This window comes from Larus michahellis, chromosome 8 (assembly GCF_964199755.1).
Source record: "Larus michahellis chromosome 8, bLarMic1.1, whole genome shotgun sequence".
In the NCBI taxonomy this organism is placed as follows: domain Eukaryota; kingdom Metazoa; phylum Chordata; class Aves; order Charadriiformes; family Laridae; genus Larus; species Larus michahellis.
The window spans coordinates 51308625-51322256 of NC_133903.1; the positions used below are offsets into that span (position 1 = coordinate 51308625).

Consider the following 13632-nt stretch of genomic DNA (forward strand, 5'->3'; position numbering starts at 1 on the left):
GTAAATCAGAAGGAACGGATCTGCCCCTGCAGCCTGGCCATGTGCTGCTTTGCCTGGCGGTTCCTGTGGGGTGCCCAGTTGTTGGGGCCTGATCCAGAGGGGATGGAGCCTCAGGCTGCACGACTGTTTTCCCCAGTCATGGCTGCCTGCTTCTACGGTTCATGAGGGGCATTTGCTCCTGCCTGGGCCACATATGGGCCCATCCTGGGTCAGTTTCCCTAGAGAACAGGAGCATCCGGCACATTCCTCTGCTCCCTGCCCCAGAGGATGCCTGTGCACCTGGTATCAGCCCAGGGATACATCTCTGGCTTATTGGAGATACTATTGGCATTGCTGTAGTTGGAGAGCACGTCATGATTTTGTAGATGCAAATAATCATGGGGTCAGCAGAGGGAGCTCAAGGACATGCAGTCTCAATTTTGGGTTTCAGACCAACAACGTTTACTGGGTGCTGAAGTGTTCCTGACATAAACTCTCTGCCTTTGGGTGTTACAGTAACTTATTTTTAAGCCCCCAAACTGTGCAGCAACTGTGTGGGGCCACCTGGGTTGTGCTGGAAGGAAGAGAGCTGAGCGGGAGAGGTGTTGCTAATAGGAATCCCTTTGGGAAGGGAGGTTTTTCTTAATATTGTTAATAATGAGATCAGCACAGAAATCCAAGGTGTGCTAACACGATCCACTGGTGACACCAGTTCAGACTGAAAAATAATGTAGGAAAAATTGGCTGGTGTTGCAGTGTACACTAAGAGAAGTGGGGAGGAAAAGCAACAGTATAAAATGTAAAGCTGTGCCCATTGAATAACGTATAGACACACATAGGTTGGAGGTAGCAGACCATCACTAAGCACCAATGTAGCAACGGTGTGGAATTACCTTCCGTACACAGAAGGGTCAAAAATACTGCAGCTACCAAATATCTCCCACCAAAACCCATGGTAGCTGCTCACAGCTTTGCTTTGCAGTGGGGTGTTGCTTTTTTAAAGCTCCCACCATGGCTGTTAGTCCAAGCGCAGGGAGACTTGCAGCTGTCCTGTGTATGGGGATTGCATCTGCAATGTAAACTTACCCAGGGACGGGGGCTTTTCCCTCTTCCCTCCCTCAGGCGAACTGGAAAGCAGTGGCCGTGGTCACTGGTGTCTCTGCACATGTGCTTGTCCCCCTGTGCCCAGCACGGCTGGCCACAGAGGTGTCTGTGAGCCTGAGCAAGAGGCAGGAGTGGATCTTGATAGAGGGGGGAGTTAAGCAAACAGTCTATGCAAAATGTTACTTTAGCTGGGATTTGCTGAGAGGTCTTCACATCAGAAAAATACCGATAATGGACGTTATTGGTATTCTTGTTGTCTAGTTCCTTGGCCCTTTTATCGCTTCTGACTGATCATATTTCATTGCTCAGCTGTAACACCCATCTGATTTTTAAGGAAAAAAAAAATATTAGGCAATCACTACTCTTTCTGGCACTGTTCAAAAAAATACAATTTGCTTAGAAAATTTCTGGAAAATATTATGACAATGACAATTCTTTGATCATTTAAATTCATGTTGAGATTCAAGCTCTTGGTGATGAGTTTTTAACTGCAAAAAGGAGCCCTGTAAGCCCAACCTTGGACAAGACATGGGCGTTTTCAGAGGCAGCAGAGCAGCAGGGTCTGGGCAGGACATTTTCATAGCGTTATTCCAGAGCGGGAGCTCCCTCTTGCGAGAAAAGAGAAATATCAGAAGTCCTGGGCTATCAATTGGAAATGTGCAGGGAAGATGGTGTGCAATAGGCAAACAATTTCCAGTAGCTTTTCCTGTAAGTCTGCACATACCTCCATCCACTGGGGCAAGAAAAGGTGGAATTTGTGGCTATGGTCAAAATTAGAAACTGGCACTATAATTTGTATATTGCCACTATCTGTCACAGAGTCCTGAGGCTTAATAAAAATATGGAAATAATTCTCAATGGAAATAATTTTCCTGGTTTTTTTCCCCTTCCTTTTAATGACTTTTGTCTCTGACAGAAAGACCCTAACTTTATGTCAGCTAATAAAAAGCAGAAAATAAAAGAATCTGTCAAAAGTGATAAATACTGTTTGCATTTTTGTGCTTGCTGTGCTCAGTGTCAGCCGTGATGAATCAGTAACTCTTCTGCCATCCTCTTGCATGGAGCACCAGAGCTGGGCTCTCATGTCTGTACCAAGACCATCTCCCTTTGAAAGGACAGGTGTCCGGCCATGCACTGGCTGATCAGGTATAATGGGATACACATATACAATAACTGTATGTATGAAAACCTGATAGATGGCTCCAGGTGTATTTTAGTCTGGGAAAATTTATGGAAAATACTTGGTATTTAGTGAGATCTGGTGTGCTTTGAAGGGGAAAAGATGTGTTTCAGAAGTATTTTTATGAGCCCTAGGATTAAGTTCTTTCTGGCAAGTGTGATTTAATATCAGCCAAAAGAGGTGACGGTTGCTGTCAACGGCTGCCCTGACCCTCCCCTGACTTCAGTGATGAGTCCCGTGGCAGGGTCTGGGCAGTCCATCTGTTACAAAAGCCTAGGACTTTGGGGTCCTCCACACTGCTGGGGTGGGACCTTGCCCCGCCTCCGCTGCCAAGCATGAGTTGTCTCTTACAGAAAGTAAGTGTTTAGGGAGCCTTCTGAAACATTTGTTGGGTTTATTTTGCTGCTGAGAAGCAGAGCCCCCATGTTTGCCATCAGTTCAGCTGCCATGGCTGTAAGACCACAACCAACACAGTTGGTTGGGTTGTTCCCCCCAACCTTGTCCCCACCAGGACCTGTCATCTCTGGCACTTCCTCATCAGGGAAAGGAGGACTCTTGTTGACTGTCCCCCAAAACCAGGGTGCACCAGGTGGTGGCATCTCCAGAGAATGATGCATTGCTTTTCTGGGATGTAGTTTATTAAACGAACCTCTTTTCCCTCCGCACAGCAAGGGTTAATTGTGCTAGTCTAAGAATATTATTCCAACAGATTATTAAAAAAAAAAAATTATCATTTTTCTTACAGCAGGGAACATGTCCAATAATTGATGTGGGAATATTAATGCAATATGTGTGTGTTATCAATTTAGAAAAGCAGAATACATATTTCCTTAAGCTTCTAATCATTTATACATATGACCTTCATTTATACAGCAGAAGGGCTCTTCCAGAGAGCTACAATTTGCTTCAGATGTTTAACTTGGGTATTTTGCTTTACCTTCTAACTGCCAAGTTTGGGATTATTTAGCAGTAAAATTAGAAATGTGGATTTGAATATGTACCAAAGTCCTGACAGGTGTTAATGGAACTCAAGTTGAATATTTTATTCTTTAAATAGTAAAATGTAAACCTGCATTTGTTTAGCTTTGCCTTCCTGCCAACTGTATCAGGTATCTTGTGTGACTAGAATCACTGTTTTCTGTACATGGTCTTCATGGCAGTTTCCAATGCATGTTCCCAGCTCAGCCTATATTTATAATCCTAGCAGATTTCAGCTCCACAGAGAATTCCTTAGGGAAATGTGTGGTTCTCAACCCAAAGAGATAGGAAAGAAAACTCGTTATGCAATATAGCCCAGATTTGCAGAATGTGCCTAAAGATGCAAATAGGCACCTAAGAGGATTTTTAGGAGGAAATAAAATCCTGGAGATGAAATTAAAGCAATTAAAGCAATTCTGAAAAATCCCACTTAATGCCCTTTTTTCACTTATAGGTGTTCGGACACCTTTAAAAAAATTGTCCCTCAGCCCGTTGCAATTCAGCAATGTTGCTTTGGATTATATTCAGGGCAAACTGATTCAGAGGGATTTCTTTTGGTACCACTGGTCCCCAGTTTTGCTCCTAGAGGTGGTGCAGATTGCTGTACGGGGTCATGCTCTGTTTCGAAGAGGAACACTGGCTGCGTAGGAAGGGATGTAGGACACCAGCACACCACAGGCTCAGCCTTCCTTGTTACAGGAGACATGCTGGGAGGGATTTATATTGTTTGAATGTTGATGTCCCTCAGTAGAGATTGTGGCTCCTCAATGTCTTCCTGGGACAGGCTGACTCCCCCTTTGGAGGCATCTTTCCCTTCCCAGCGGCCGAGAGGTTTGACAACTCGTGGATGCCTGGAGTATGGTGAAATGAAGCCATCTCTGAGTTATTTAAGAGGAAAATTCTGAATCTGGTGTCCAAACCACATACTGAACTGGGGTGCTGGGAGCGGAAGAGCTGCTGTGGGGCTGTCTCAGTTGACATTGCCCTGAGGATGGGTGGTGTTATACTGCCTTTCTGGAATGAAGGAAACCTGAAAGCATGGAAAAGTGGGTCTAATCCTCCAATAAACCAGCTTAATGCTCTCCCTTCCTAGCTCAGTCCCTGGCCAGTGTCTCCACATGTCCTCTCATGTCTCTGTATCATCCCTGCGTCCAGCAGCACATTCCGGTCCACTGCTTGCCACTCAGTCACACTGCAAGGGGACAGAGATACGGCCCCTCTCAGAAGGAAGGGAGAAAACCCTTTGAAATAAACCAGGCCAAAACTTGCAGAAGTTTTGAAAATTAACATCATGCTTTTCTTGGTGTCCTTGATTAATTGAAGAGAACTATATAGCACAGGGCCAGAAATACACTTTTAAAGTCGAGCCACTTAGTTTTGAATGAGAGTTACTGGCTCCGGACAGAAAATCTGTGTTAGTGCAGAAGAATTATTTGATTTTTTTTCTGGATTCAGCATCACTGAAAAATCTTTTTGCCAAAGGAATGGACAAATTTCTTTTCATCTCAGTAGAAATCAGGTAGAAAGCTCAATCTTGTAAGGGCTTTAGCAAGATTGGGACTTTATAGGGTTTAGACTCTTTAAAAAAAATGACTGTCGTTGTTTGACTGGTTTTGCAAGTATGAGTGGCTAACAGTCCATAGAGCCAGGATAGGCAACCTTGCAGGACTTTGACAATCTAGACATCTACAGCTCTTTTTCTGCTGACTCTGGGCCATAGACTTCTAAATCACTTAAGGGAGTTTGCAGTTTTCTTTGAAATTTAAGTAGAGAGGTACTTCCAGTGTAACTCTGTAGATCTCAGAAGGGCTTATCTCGGGAGGGAATATTCCAACAGCTTTTTGCTGTCAGTGAATTGAATGATATAGGCTGCAGTGATCTTCTAATTTAATACAAATATATTACTGAAGAGCTGAACTAAACTCGTGTAGATTTTAATAAGATCATAACAAAAACCATTGAAATTTTTTACTCTTATGCAATTTAAATTCAATTTACAGTCATTGTTTATTTTCACATACTTGGTTCTTTTAAGAACTGGGGTTTTTTTTCACGGCTTGCGTAACTGACATCTATTGCAGTATCAAATCGGTGCTCTTAATGTGCTCTGGAATTTGTTTTTTTGGACGTTTACCATTTAGAAAATGTATCCAGTTGAAAGGACAATCTCAGAAGCAGGGAAGCATTTCCACAAGCAGCAGCTGTCCCTGCTGGTGGTGTGTACATAACTAGAAAATAGGATCTGAACGTGTACTGCCGACTCCGTAGTCTTTCCATGGGAGCATATCTGATACCTGCCACAGGCTGTAACCATTCCTACTGCAGACCTGAGACTTTGGTCTTGCAAATTCCTGTGTCATGTTGCCACATCAGAATTATGGCATTAAAATTGTGTTATTTTGTCAGGAGATGCCACATGTGTACATCTCATTTGCTCACTTGCAAAGGCACCTCTGTAGCACTGAAAGGACAATTACTGCTATAGCTTCTGAAGTACTGCAGCTAGTAAACAGGAACAGAACAAGCATTTTGGTTTTCTATACAATGAAAAGCTTGAACTTGATTATATTAAAAATATAGAGGTCCTGCTGAATGTTTGGCTTGCATCCCAGCTGGTGGAAAGTGCAAAGAAGTGCTTTAGCTGCTTCAGCGTCAACTTGAAATTAATTTTCTCTCTCCCAGCTCCATCAGCCACTGAAGGTCATCTTATTTCATTCGTTCCTAAAGCATCCTGCATAATACAGAGTACATACACAGGGGTAAATGGGGTTTTCATTCACCGGGGAAATGATTTGTAGCTATTTATAATGTAGTGTTGTAATTTATTATTTGAATACTGTTGCCTAGATTGAAAAAGTATCTGACAGTCAACTGGAACCAGCAGTTCCATTTTAATTCCACAGGGTAATAATTTTCTACTATTATAAAGCCTTATTCCAGTTATTATACATATTAGTTGGTGGGGTTTTTACAGCACCGCAACGAGAAACTTGCCAAGCAATAAATTCCATTGAAAGGTTTCTTTGTGTCTTTAGGAAAAGCTTACATGAGATACTTCCCTACTTACATGTAATAAAAAGAAATAATGAAGTACACAAGCACACAAGTAACCATTAACTTGTGCTATTGTGTATTTTAATGGTTTTATTATGGATAACTTTCCAAACTGTAGAGACTCAAACGAGTGCCTTTGCATTTCTCTGAATCTATCTTTTTAATTTACAGAAAACCTGATTCATACAGATTCTGGAATTAAATCATCACTCCAGCTGCTATGCTTTAAGTTTCCCAGACCTTTGTGAATCATTGTGTGGTTTTGAACAGCCTGGTTGTTGTGACATAAATATTTTTCTAATTGATCAAATATGTTTAGGTTTGGTTGGTTTGTATTTTTAACTAAAAAAATGTCATTTTTAGAAGGATTTCTTTAATTTTTAGGAAATGAGATTAATCATGTTTTTAAGGCACGATTTCCTTTTAATGTCTCAAACTAATTGAAGCACAGGAATTATTTTGATTTTTGTCTCAGACATTACAGCTTTGTTGAGCTTTGGATGTGTTTCTTCTAAGTCCTCCTTCAAAAGCTCTGGAGTTTTTACTGCTTGGCAGTTGTTAAGCTACCTGCCTCCTTGTTTATGTTCTAGGAAAGAGTTCAGGCCACTTATGTCTGAGATCAAAAAATAAAAATAAAAATCTGATGCATCGGAGTAGATAAGCAACAGGACAGAAAGCCAGATGTGGCAGTCATCAGAAGCAAAGCCACGTGTGTTAGCTTACAGCACAATTTGGAGCCTTTATGCATATTAATTCTAGGAGAGAAATGATGAGTGAATGCTGCCAGGTACTGCTTGGGCCAGGCAGGGCAGCCACAATGCAGCTGGGACTGGGCGTCCTTGGGAGCTGGAGATCTGAGAGATCTTACAAAAGGGGGGGGTCATATAATCCTATGCACCTTGTTCTCTAGTGACTAACTGCAAAAATTCCCGAGTGTCTAAGTTTCATTCAAATTTCTTGAGGACAGAAAGCTAAACTGGATACAGAGACACCTTCATGTAGACGAACAATGTACAACCAGACCCTGGAGAAACAAGTAAAAAGCATCCATATAGGCTTTGTGCTTAGCCCAGATCAGCCTCAGAGCGGTGCTAAACGTGCCACTGTGGTGGCATGGCATCCAGAGTTTTTCCCGTGTTTGCAGAGCTTGCTGTGACAGAGGAGAAGTGCAGGGGCACCGGGGTGCTCGATGCTCATGCAGGAGGAGACCCCTGGGCTGCCAGCTCCTGGGACTGGGGCATCCTTGAACCTGAGCTGTGTCCTGCATTTCTGGGCTGGTTGGTGCAAGCCTTTCTCTGTGACTGACTGCTGGTTGTCCTCCAGGGACATTTTTGTTGCCTCTTTTCTCTCTTTTCTCAGCTGCCATCCCAGCACTTTCCTTTGCAGCAGTTTCCCCTGCTGCCCTGTCTGGGTCTCCCTCCCGCTCCACCTCTGTAAGAAGTGCCCAAGAGAGGCAGGGAGCTGTTGGCTGGCTTCTGGGGATAGCACTTTTGGAGAGGGCTTGGTCCCCCAGGAGAGCTGCCATTCAAGGGTTGTCTGCAGGTGTGGGACACCCTTATTGTACCCTTCTGATTCCGTACAAGATATTTGCCAAAACCAGAAACTGCTAAGAGTTATAGCTGGCATCCCCTGCTAGGGCTGCAAAGGACACATAAATACACTGAGTGGCTGGGGCACTGGAGACCTCCGAGTTTATCCTGCTACCGTGTTTTCCCCGGTACTTTGACTGCTGGGTTCACACGTTGACACCAAATTGTGCTTTAAAATATATATATTCATTGTGGTTGTATAACTTTGTGACCGTAAGGGGAACCGCAGTCCTGTGGACCCAGTAATGCCACTTCTGCGAATGCTGCCAAAGAATCACCCCATTCAGCTTGGGGCCTGCTCTGTGGATTCTGATTATGCAGCTGCAGAATGTGGTATTTTCTTAACCTGCCACTGAATTTAGCATTTTTTTTTCCTGTGTAACTTGCTATTTTGCTGAAACCAGGTGCTTGACATTTTTCTGTCAGTCCTTTGGGGGGGTCGGGGCGGAGCAAGAAATCTTCCAGCAGCTGCTTCTTGTTTCAGACTGTTCTCTGGGGAACAGCTGATTGGATTACTGAAGAGATGGGGCTTGGCACTGGCATACCTGGCATGAGGGAAAGTCCTCGACAGTGCTGTGTGGGTGCACCACTGCCGAGCAGATCCTGGTAAGAGGGAGAGGAAAAAAATAAAATACCGTCCTCAATCACTGAGTGGTTTCAGCGCAGTGTGAGCTGTTCAGTAACTTTGAGCTGTAAGTGAAGGAGTATTTGCCAGACATCGACTGATGCTCAATCTGGGCATCCTTTAGTGAATGGTGAACATTTGCCTAGTGGTGAAAAACTTCCAGGCATCAGCAGGGTTCCAGGTTTGCTCCCCTGGCTTGGATGCGCACAGGACAGTCTCCTCAGGCTGCCATGTGCCTGGCATGGCACTGCTGCTGCTGCACACATGGTGGTGTGGGAACAGCTTGTCAGTGGTGTAGGCATGGTGTCCTTTTGCAGACTTCACTCTGGAACCTGCTGAAAATGTCCTTCAGCCTTTTCACAAGAGCTCTGTCCTGTGGCCAAGCTCAAGCCCTCTGGCATGAGGTGCAGGAGGCACAGCCAGTCATAGCTGGACACTGCCAAGGGCAGCTATGACAGTTATTGTCATTTGTCTCCATTTATATTACAAGAGCAAAGTTGATGTTATTGCTGAATATCTTCCCAGGGACATGGCACATCATCCTTTAACCCAAACCGCCTGCCTCTCTTTTACCTTCGTGAGGCTGTACCCACACCTGCAGGACAGCAGCATTTCCTGAGCTTGGGGTTTGTGTATTAGACAGAATAGAGCCTTTCAAATAACCATACATTGCTCCTAGGGTGCCTTATTAAGCCCAATTAGTAATGGTTTGCAAATGAGAAGGGTTTTTTTTAGTTATTTTTTTGTTGTTCTCCCAAACCACCTTGGGACATTTTCAGGAGCTCACGTCTACCATGCCTGTATTGGCACACATTGGGAGTGCCTGTCCCCTGGCAGGGTGCCTGTCTCTCCCAGGAATCACGACTAGGCTGGGAAATGCAGCCCAGTGGGGCCACAGCCACAGTTACAGGGAATCAGGCTACTGCAGGTGACCTTTGGAAGCCACTGATTACAAGATCTTTGGATGGAGGAAAGGCCTCCGAAGGTGTCCTGCTCTTCTCTACGGCGTGTGCCTGAAGTGGAGTGTTCAGAGTGGCTGCCGGGTCTTGTGATTGTAGAAATCAGGCGACGTGCCCCACGGTCAGTGTTTGTGCAGTGTGAATGTGCCATGGATCTCACATGGGATGAGTCTGTACATTTACTTGTGGAAGCAAAGAGCCAACCGAGCTTCATTTAATTTTCCCCTACACTGCTGGGACGGCTTCATATGCTGATGTACCCACCATGGCAGGGACAGGAGGAAGGCTGGGAGATGGTGCTGGGCTGGTGGGCATGCAGTGCTGGGGAGCCAGCCCATGGTGCTGCCCCACGCTGGATGGCTTCTGGCCCTTCACTGAAAGTCTGCAAGCACCTTGGTTTTCTTCATGTACACTTGGGCTGCTTTAATTTGACAGTTACTGAAATGTCACTGCTTTGTTTAAATCACTCTCAGGCATCTTAAGAATGTAATATTGGGATTTATCAAGCAGACTGATTATGTTAAGAAATGACAGTACACTTTTTTCCAGTTTTTAATGCTTTCTTGTAAAACTGAAAATATAAAACCAGCCGAGCAGATGAAGATCTTTATATACATGAGGTCTGTGATTAAAAAAATCCTTTTAGTTAAAAAAAAAAGGCAAAAAAAAAAGAGATAAGAATTGACCAATGAGTTAAATGAAAACTGATTAAAGGGAACAACATTCTCAAATTGAAACATACTTTTCAGGAAAAAAACCAAACCCTTCTTTACAAGTTTATTATATAACTTACATTTACACTTTACTGAGAGAACTTACAAAACAAGCTGCTTGAAATGCTCCTCATTCCCTTAAAGCATGAATTTCAAAGTGCCACAGCAAAGGAACAGGTTCCAATATTATCTTATACAGACTATTCGTGTATAAAATGGTTTGGTAAATGTGAGGTGTTTATTTAAATGAGCACATATAGGGATACAGACTAAATAAAAGTACTTGAACAACACCTTTGTTATTACATACACAGTTATAGGTATATTAAAGGAAACAAGGTCAGCACTGCTCTTAGGTATCTGTATAGATGGAAGGAATGTGATTCAAGCAGTGATCAAAGGCGCCGTTTTGGAAGAATCCATTTTCATCAGTTCCGTTGGAGACCATGTCTTCAGATACACACTGTGCTTCAGAGATTGCATCGTAGCCTGAAAGTGTGACAAGTTATATGGACATGATTTAGTACCACGGTACATATAAGGAAGGAAGCATAGTTTGAGGCTTGGGATTATACAGTACAGCACAGTATTAATGAAAAGACAATAGGGTTTACCATCAAAGCCTTACCCAGGAGATACACAAACTAATCTCCATGGGCATTTGTGTCATAGTAGATGAAGCTCCCATTCATTTCTGCAGAAAGCTACCCATCTGCAAGTGCAGTGCAAGTATCAATGACTCTCTTGGGACTTTACAGTCATTATCTGAATAGGATGTCAAAACAATGAGTGGGCAAGGATCCTAGTTAAGTGTGCACTAAAAGTGATGTAGTCCTCTTGTTTTGTGTGTTTTTCCTTTTAATGGCACTTAGGAAAAATGTTCCATGTGTCTCACAGCTGCTGTTAAGATCCAGTAGAAATCTGGATCCTACATTTATCGGATCCTCACATACTGCAGAAGTGAGGTCTGTGGAAGCATGTCTGGGTCAGGTCAGGCTCACAGGACACGTGGAAGGAGCTGCACACCACATTGTCAGCCCACCAAAGCCCACCGTACTGCTGGCTTCTCACCTGGCCGAGCTGGTTGGTGCTTTCCTGGCTACCAGAAAGCCACTATGGTGGGGAAGAATTTCTCTGTCCTTCTCCTTTTATAATGGAAAACTTCCACACCTGTAACGACCCTCCCTGAGCTGTCCATCCCTGTGGAAAGGAACAGGTTTGCTTGCTGTTGCTGCTTGCTACCTGGTGCTATGGCAGCTGGAGTGCCAGGCAGTCTGAAAAAATAAGTTTATTGCCTATCCCAAAGGACATGAAAATTTCCTATTATGCCCCACTATAACCTGGTTTTGCAACTGGCCAGTCAAGACTCACGTGCACATAGTCATTTTACTGCAGTCCAGCTCTGTCCTTCCCCCCTGCTGTGTTCACCCCTTACCCTGCCCATCTCTTTTTTGTATCTATCCCTGTGCCCACACTTCTCCTCACACCAGCCAGACCCTCCTGTCTGCCCCACGGCCCTGATGTCTGCCTGGGGACTAGGCAGCCTTCTCCTTTAACTGTTTTCTAACCCACCCCACTACCCCCTGCTCAAACTACTGCATGTAACATTGACCCCTTATGTTCATCCTTTAACCTACATATTCTGTTTTACCCTGTACCACCTGATTTGGCTTGGGTCTTTAGAAAAGTGTCTGTGTGAGCTTCACCGCACAGTTCTGACCCCTGCACACAGCCCACCTACCACAATTTTAATAATCGGCAGCAGCATTAAGTCAGCTGAGGCAACGCATGAAACAAGAGTCTTCTAGTTAAGAACATGCCTGTGAACTAAGTGCCTGATGTAGAAAATAAATCTCTTACAAATCACATTTGTGTGAATGGCAATGTGCGGGTGGCTGATCCTTGTGGTTAAAGCACTGGGACCTGGCTCCATCCTCTGCTTGGCGGAGGAGCTCTGTGGAGCCATTGGGAAATAACTGTTTTTCTGTGCCTCAGGTTCCCATCTGGAAAATGAGGCTCTTCATTCTCTTAGGCCTTTCTCTCATCTCTTCACACTGCCTAACGCTGCAGGAAAATGTGTCTAGGAATGGCTGAATAAAACACTGCAACAGGCTTAACTGAGGCCTCCAGGCTGTGCAGCACCACACCACCAGCAGTAATGGCAGATCCTGTAGTCTTATACAGCCAGTCCTGATTTCAGAAACAACCGTCAGCTCACTCCTTAGAATTTAATTATAGGTATTTTACTATTAGGTATGTTTTTATTATTTGAGACCAAATTATCTACTTATTTACATTTCTGCATTTTCCTATGACGTATTAATTTACTGCTAGTTTACAGGTCAAATTCTGCTGTCTGCAGAAATCTGGCATGCAGCATATGTCCAAAGTCTCTGAAGACGAACTCAGCCTGTTTATCTGCCCTGTGCTGTGTCGGTCCAAGTGGAGTGACCAGTATTTTGATAAGTTTTGCGAGTGTTTATGTTATGCTAATTTCTGTTTGATGAGCTTGTATACAGGGTGGATACACAACCACACATAGACAAAACCCAAGATAAGCATACACCCCAGAAATCATTATTAGATTCCAGATAGAGTAAACTATCCAAAGTCCTGAACAGAAAATAAAAATTTATTGACTGTTAATGTGATTCATGGAACAGCTGTTTGCCAGTCACATTTGGCATTCCTGTGAGATGAGATCTCATTTAATATTAATGGTGCTATAAAAGCCTAAAAAAAGTTAATGCGTAGCCTTGATGAATCTTGCAAACCTGAATGGTTCTATTTTACACATAAAAAGATGAGATAAGATTTATATATTTCATATATATTTATGTTTCAGTCTTTTAAGTATTTGCATACCTCAATAACCACTCTGAAAACAAAAATATTCCACAGAAACATTTCATAAGAGTTTAGCCCCAGACAGAAAAATCAACTGTTGTTGAAGTTGGTGTCTTGCCATAGTATTATTCTTTGCTCCTACGATTTCTTTTGGAAAGTTTATTTAGTCTGTTCTTTAAATATTGCAGGCTGTCAATCTAAACTTGAAATTTGATGTTAACATGAAAAAAACTATGTTTTAGTAACATCAAACTTATGAATAACACAAAAGAATTCAAAGTTGAAGTTGAAACTTCATCTTAGACTTTTCCCTTGCGTTCATTACTGATGCATACACTTTCTCGTATGGAACAACAGACAAATGCATGTACGCTCTCTCGGAACAGAGTCTCCTTTAATACAAAACAAACAGGAAAGTCAACTCTAATTTTGTGGTCTGACTCAGGCCCCATTTCAAAAAGCATTTAAACATATGTTTTCACTATCGTTCTTAACCGAGATGCCCTCCTGAATTCAGACACGAAGAAAAATTTCTTGGAGATACGTAAGTAAAGATTGCAGTAAATGGTAGCGTTTCACGGCTCTGACAACACTCACATTTTGC

General features: G+C 43.2%; 1 protein-coding gene across 1 annotated transcript in view; it reads right to left on the reverse strand.

The window, feature by feature from the left end:
- Positions 1 to 9686: 9686 nt before the first annotated feature.
- Positions 9687 to 13632, reverse strand: part of GLIS1 (GLIS family zinc finger 1) — a 203684-nt gene continuing 199738 nt past the window's right edge. Inside the window, exon 11 of the mRNA XM_074597704.1 lies at positions 9687 to 10670. Coding sequence (XP_074453805.1) covers positions 10534 to 10670 — 137 coding nt within the window. The 3' untranslated portion in view covers positions 9687 to 10533. The remainder of the gene's footprint in view (positions 10671 to 13632) is intronic.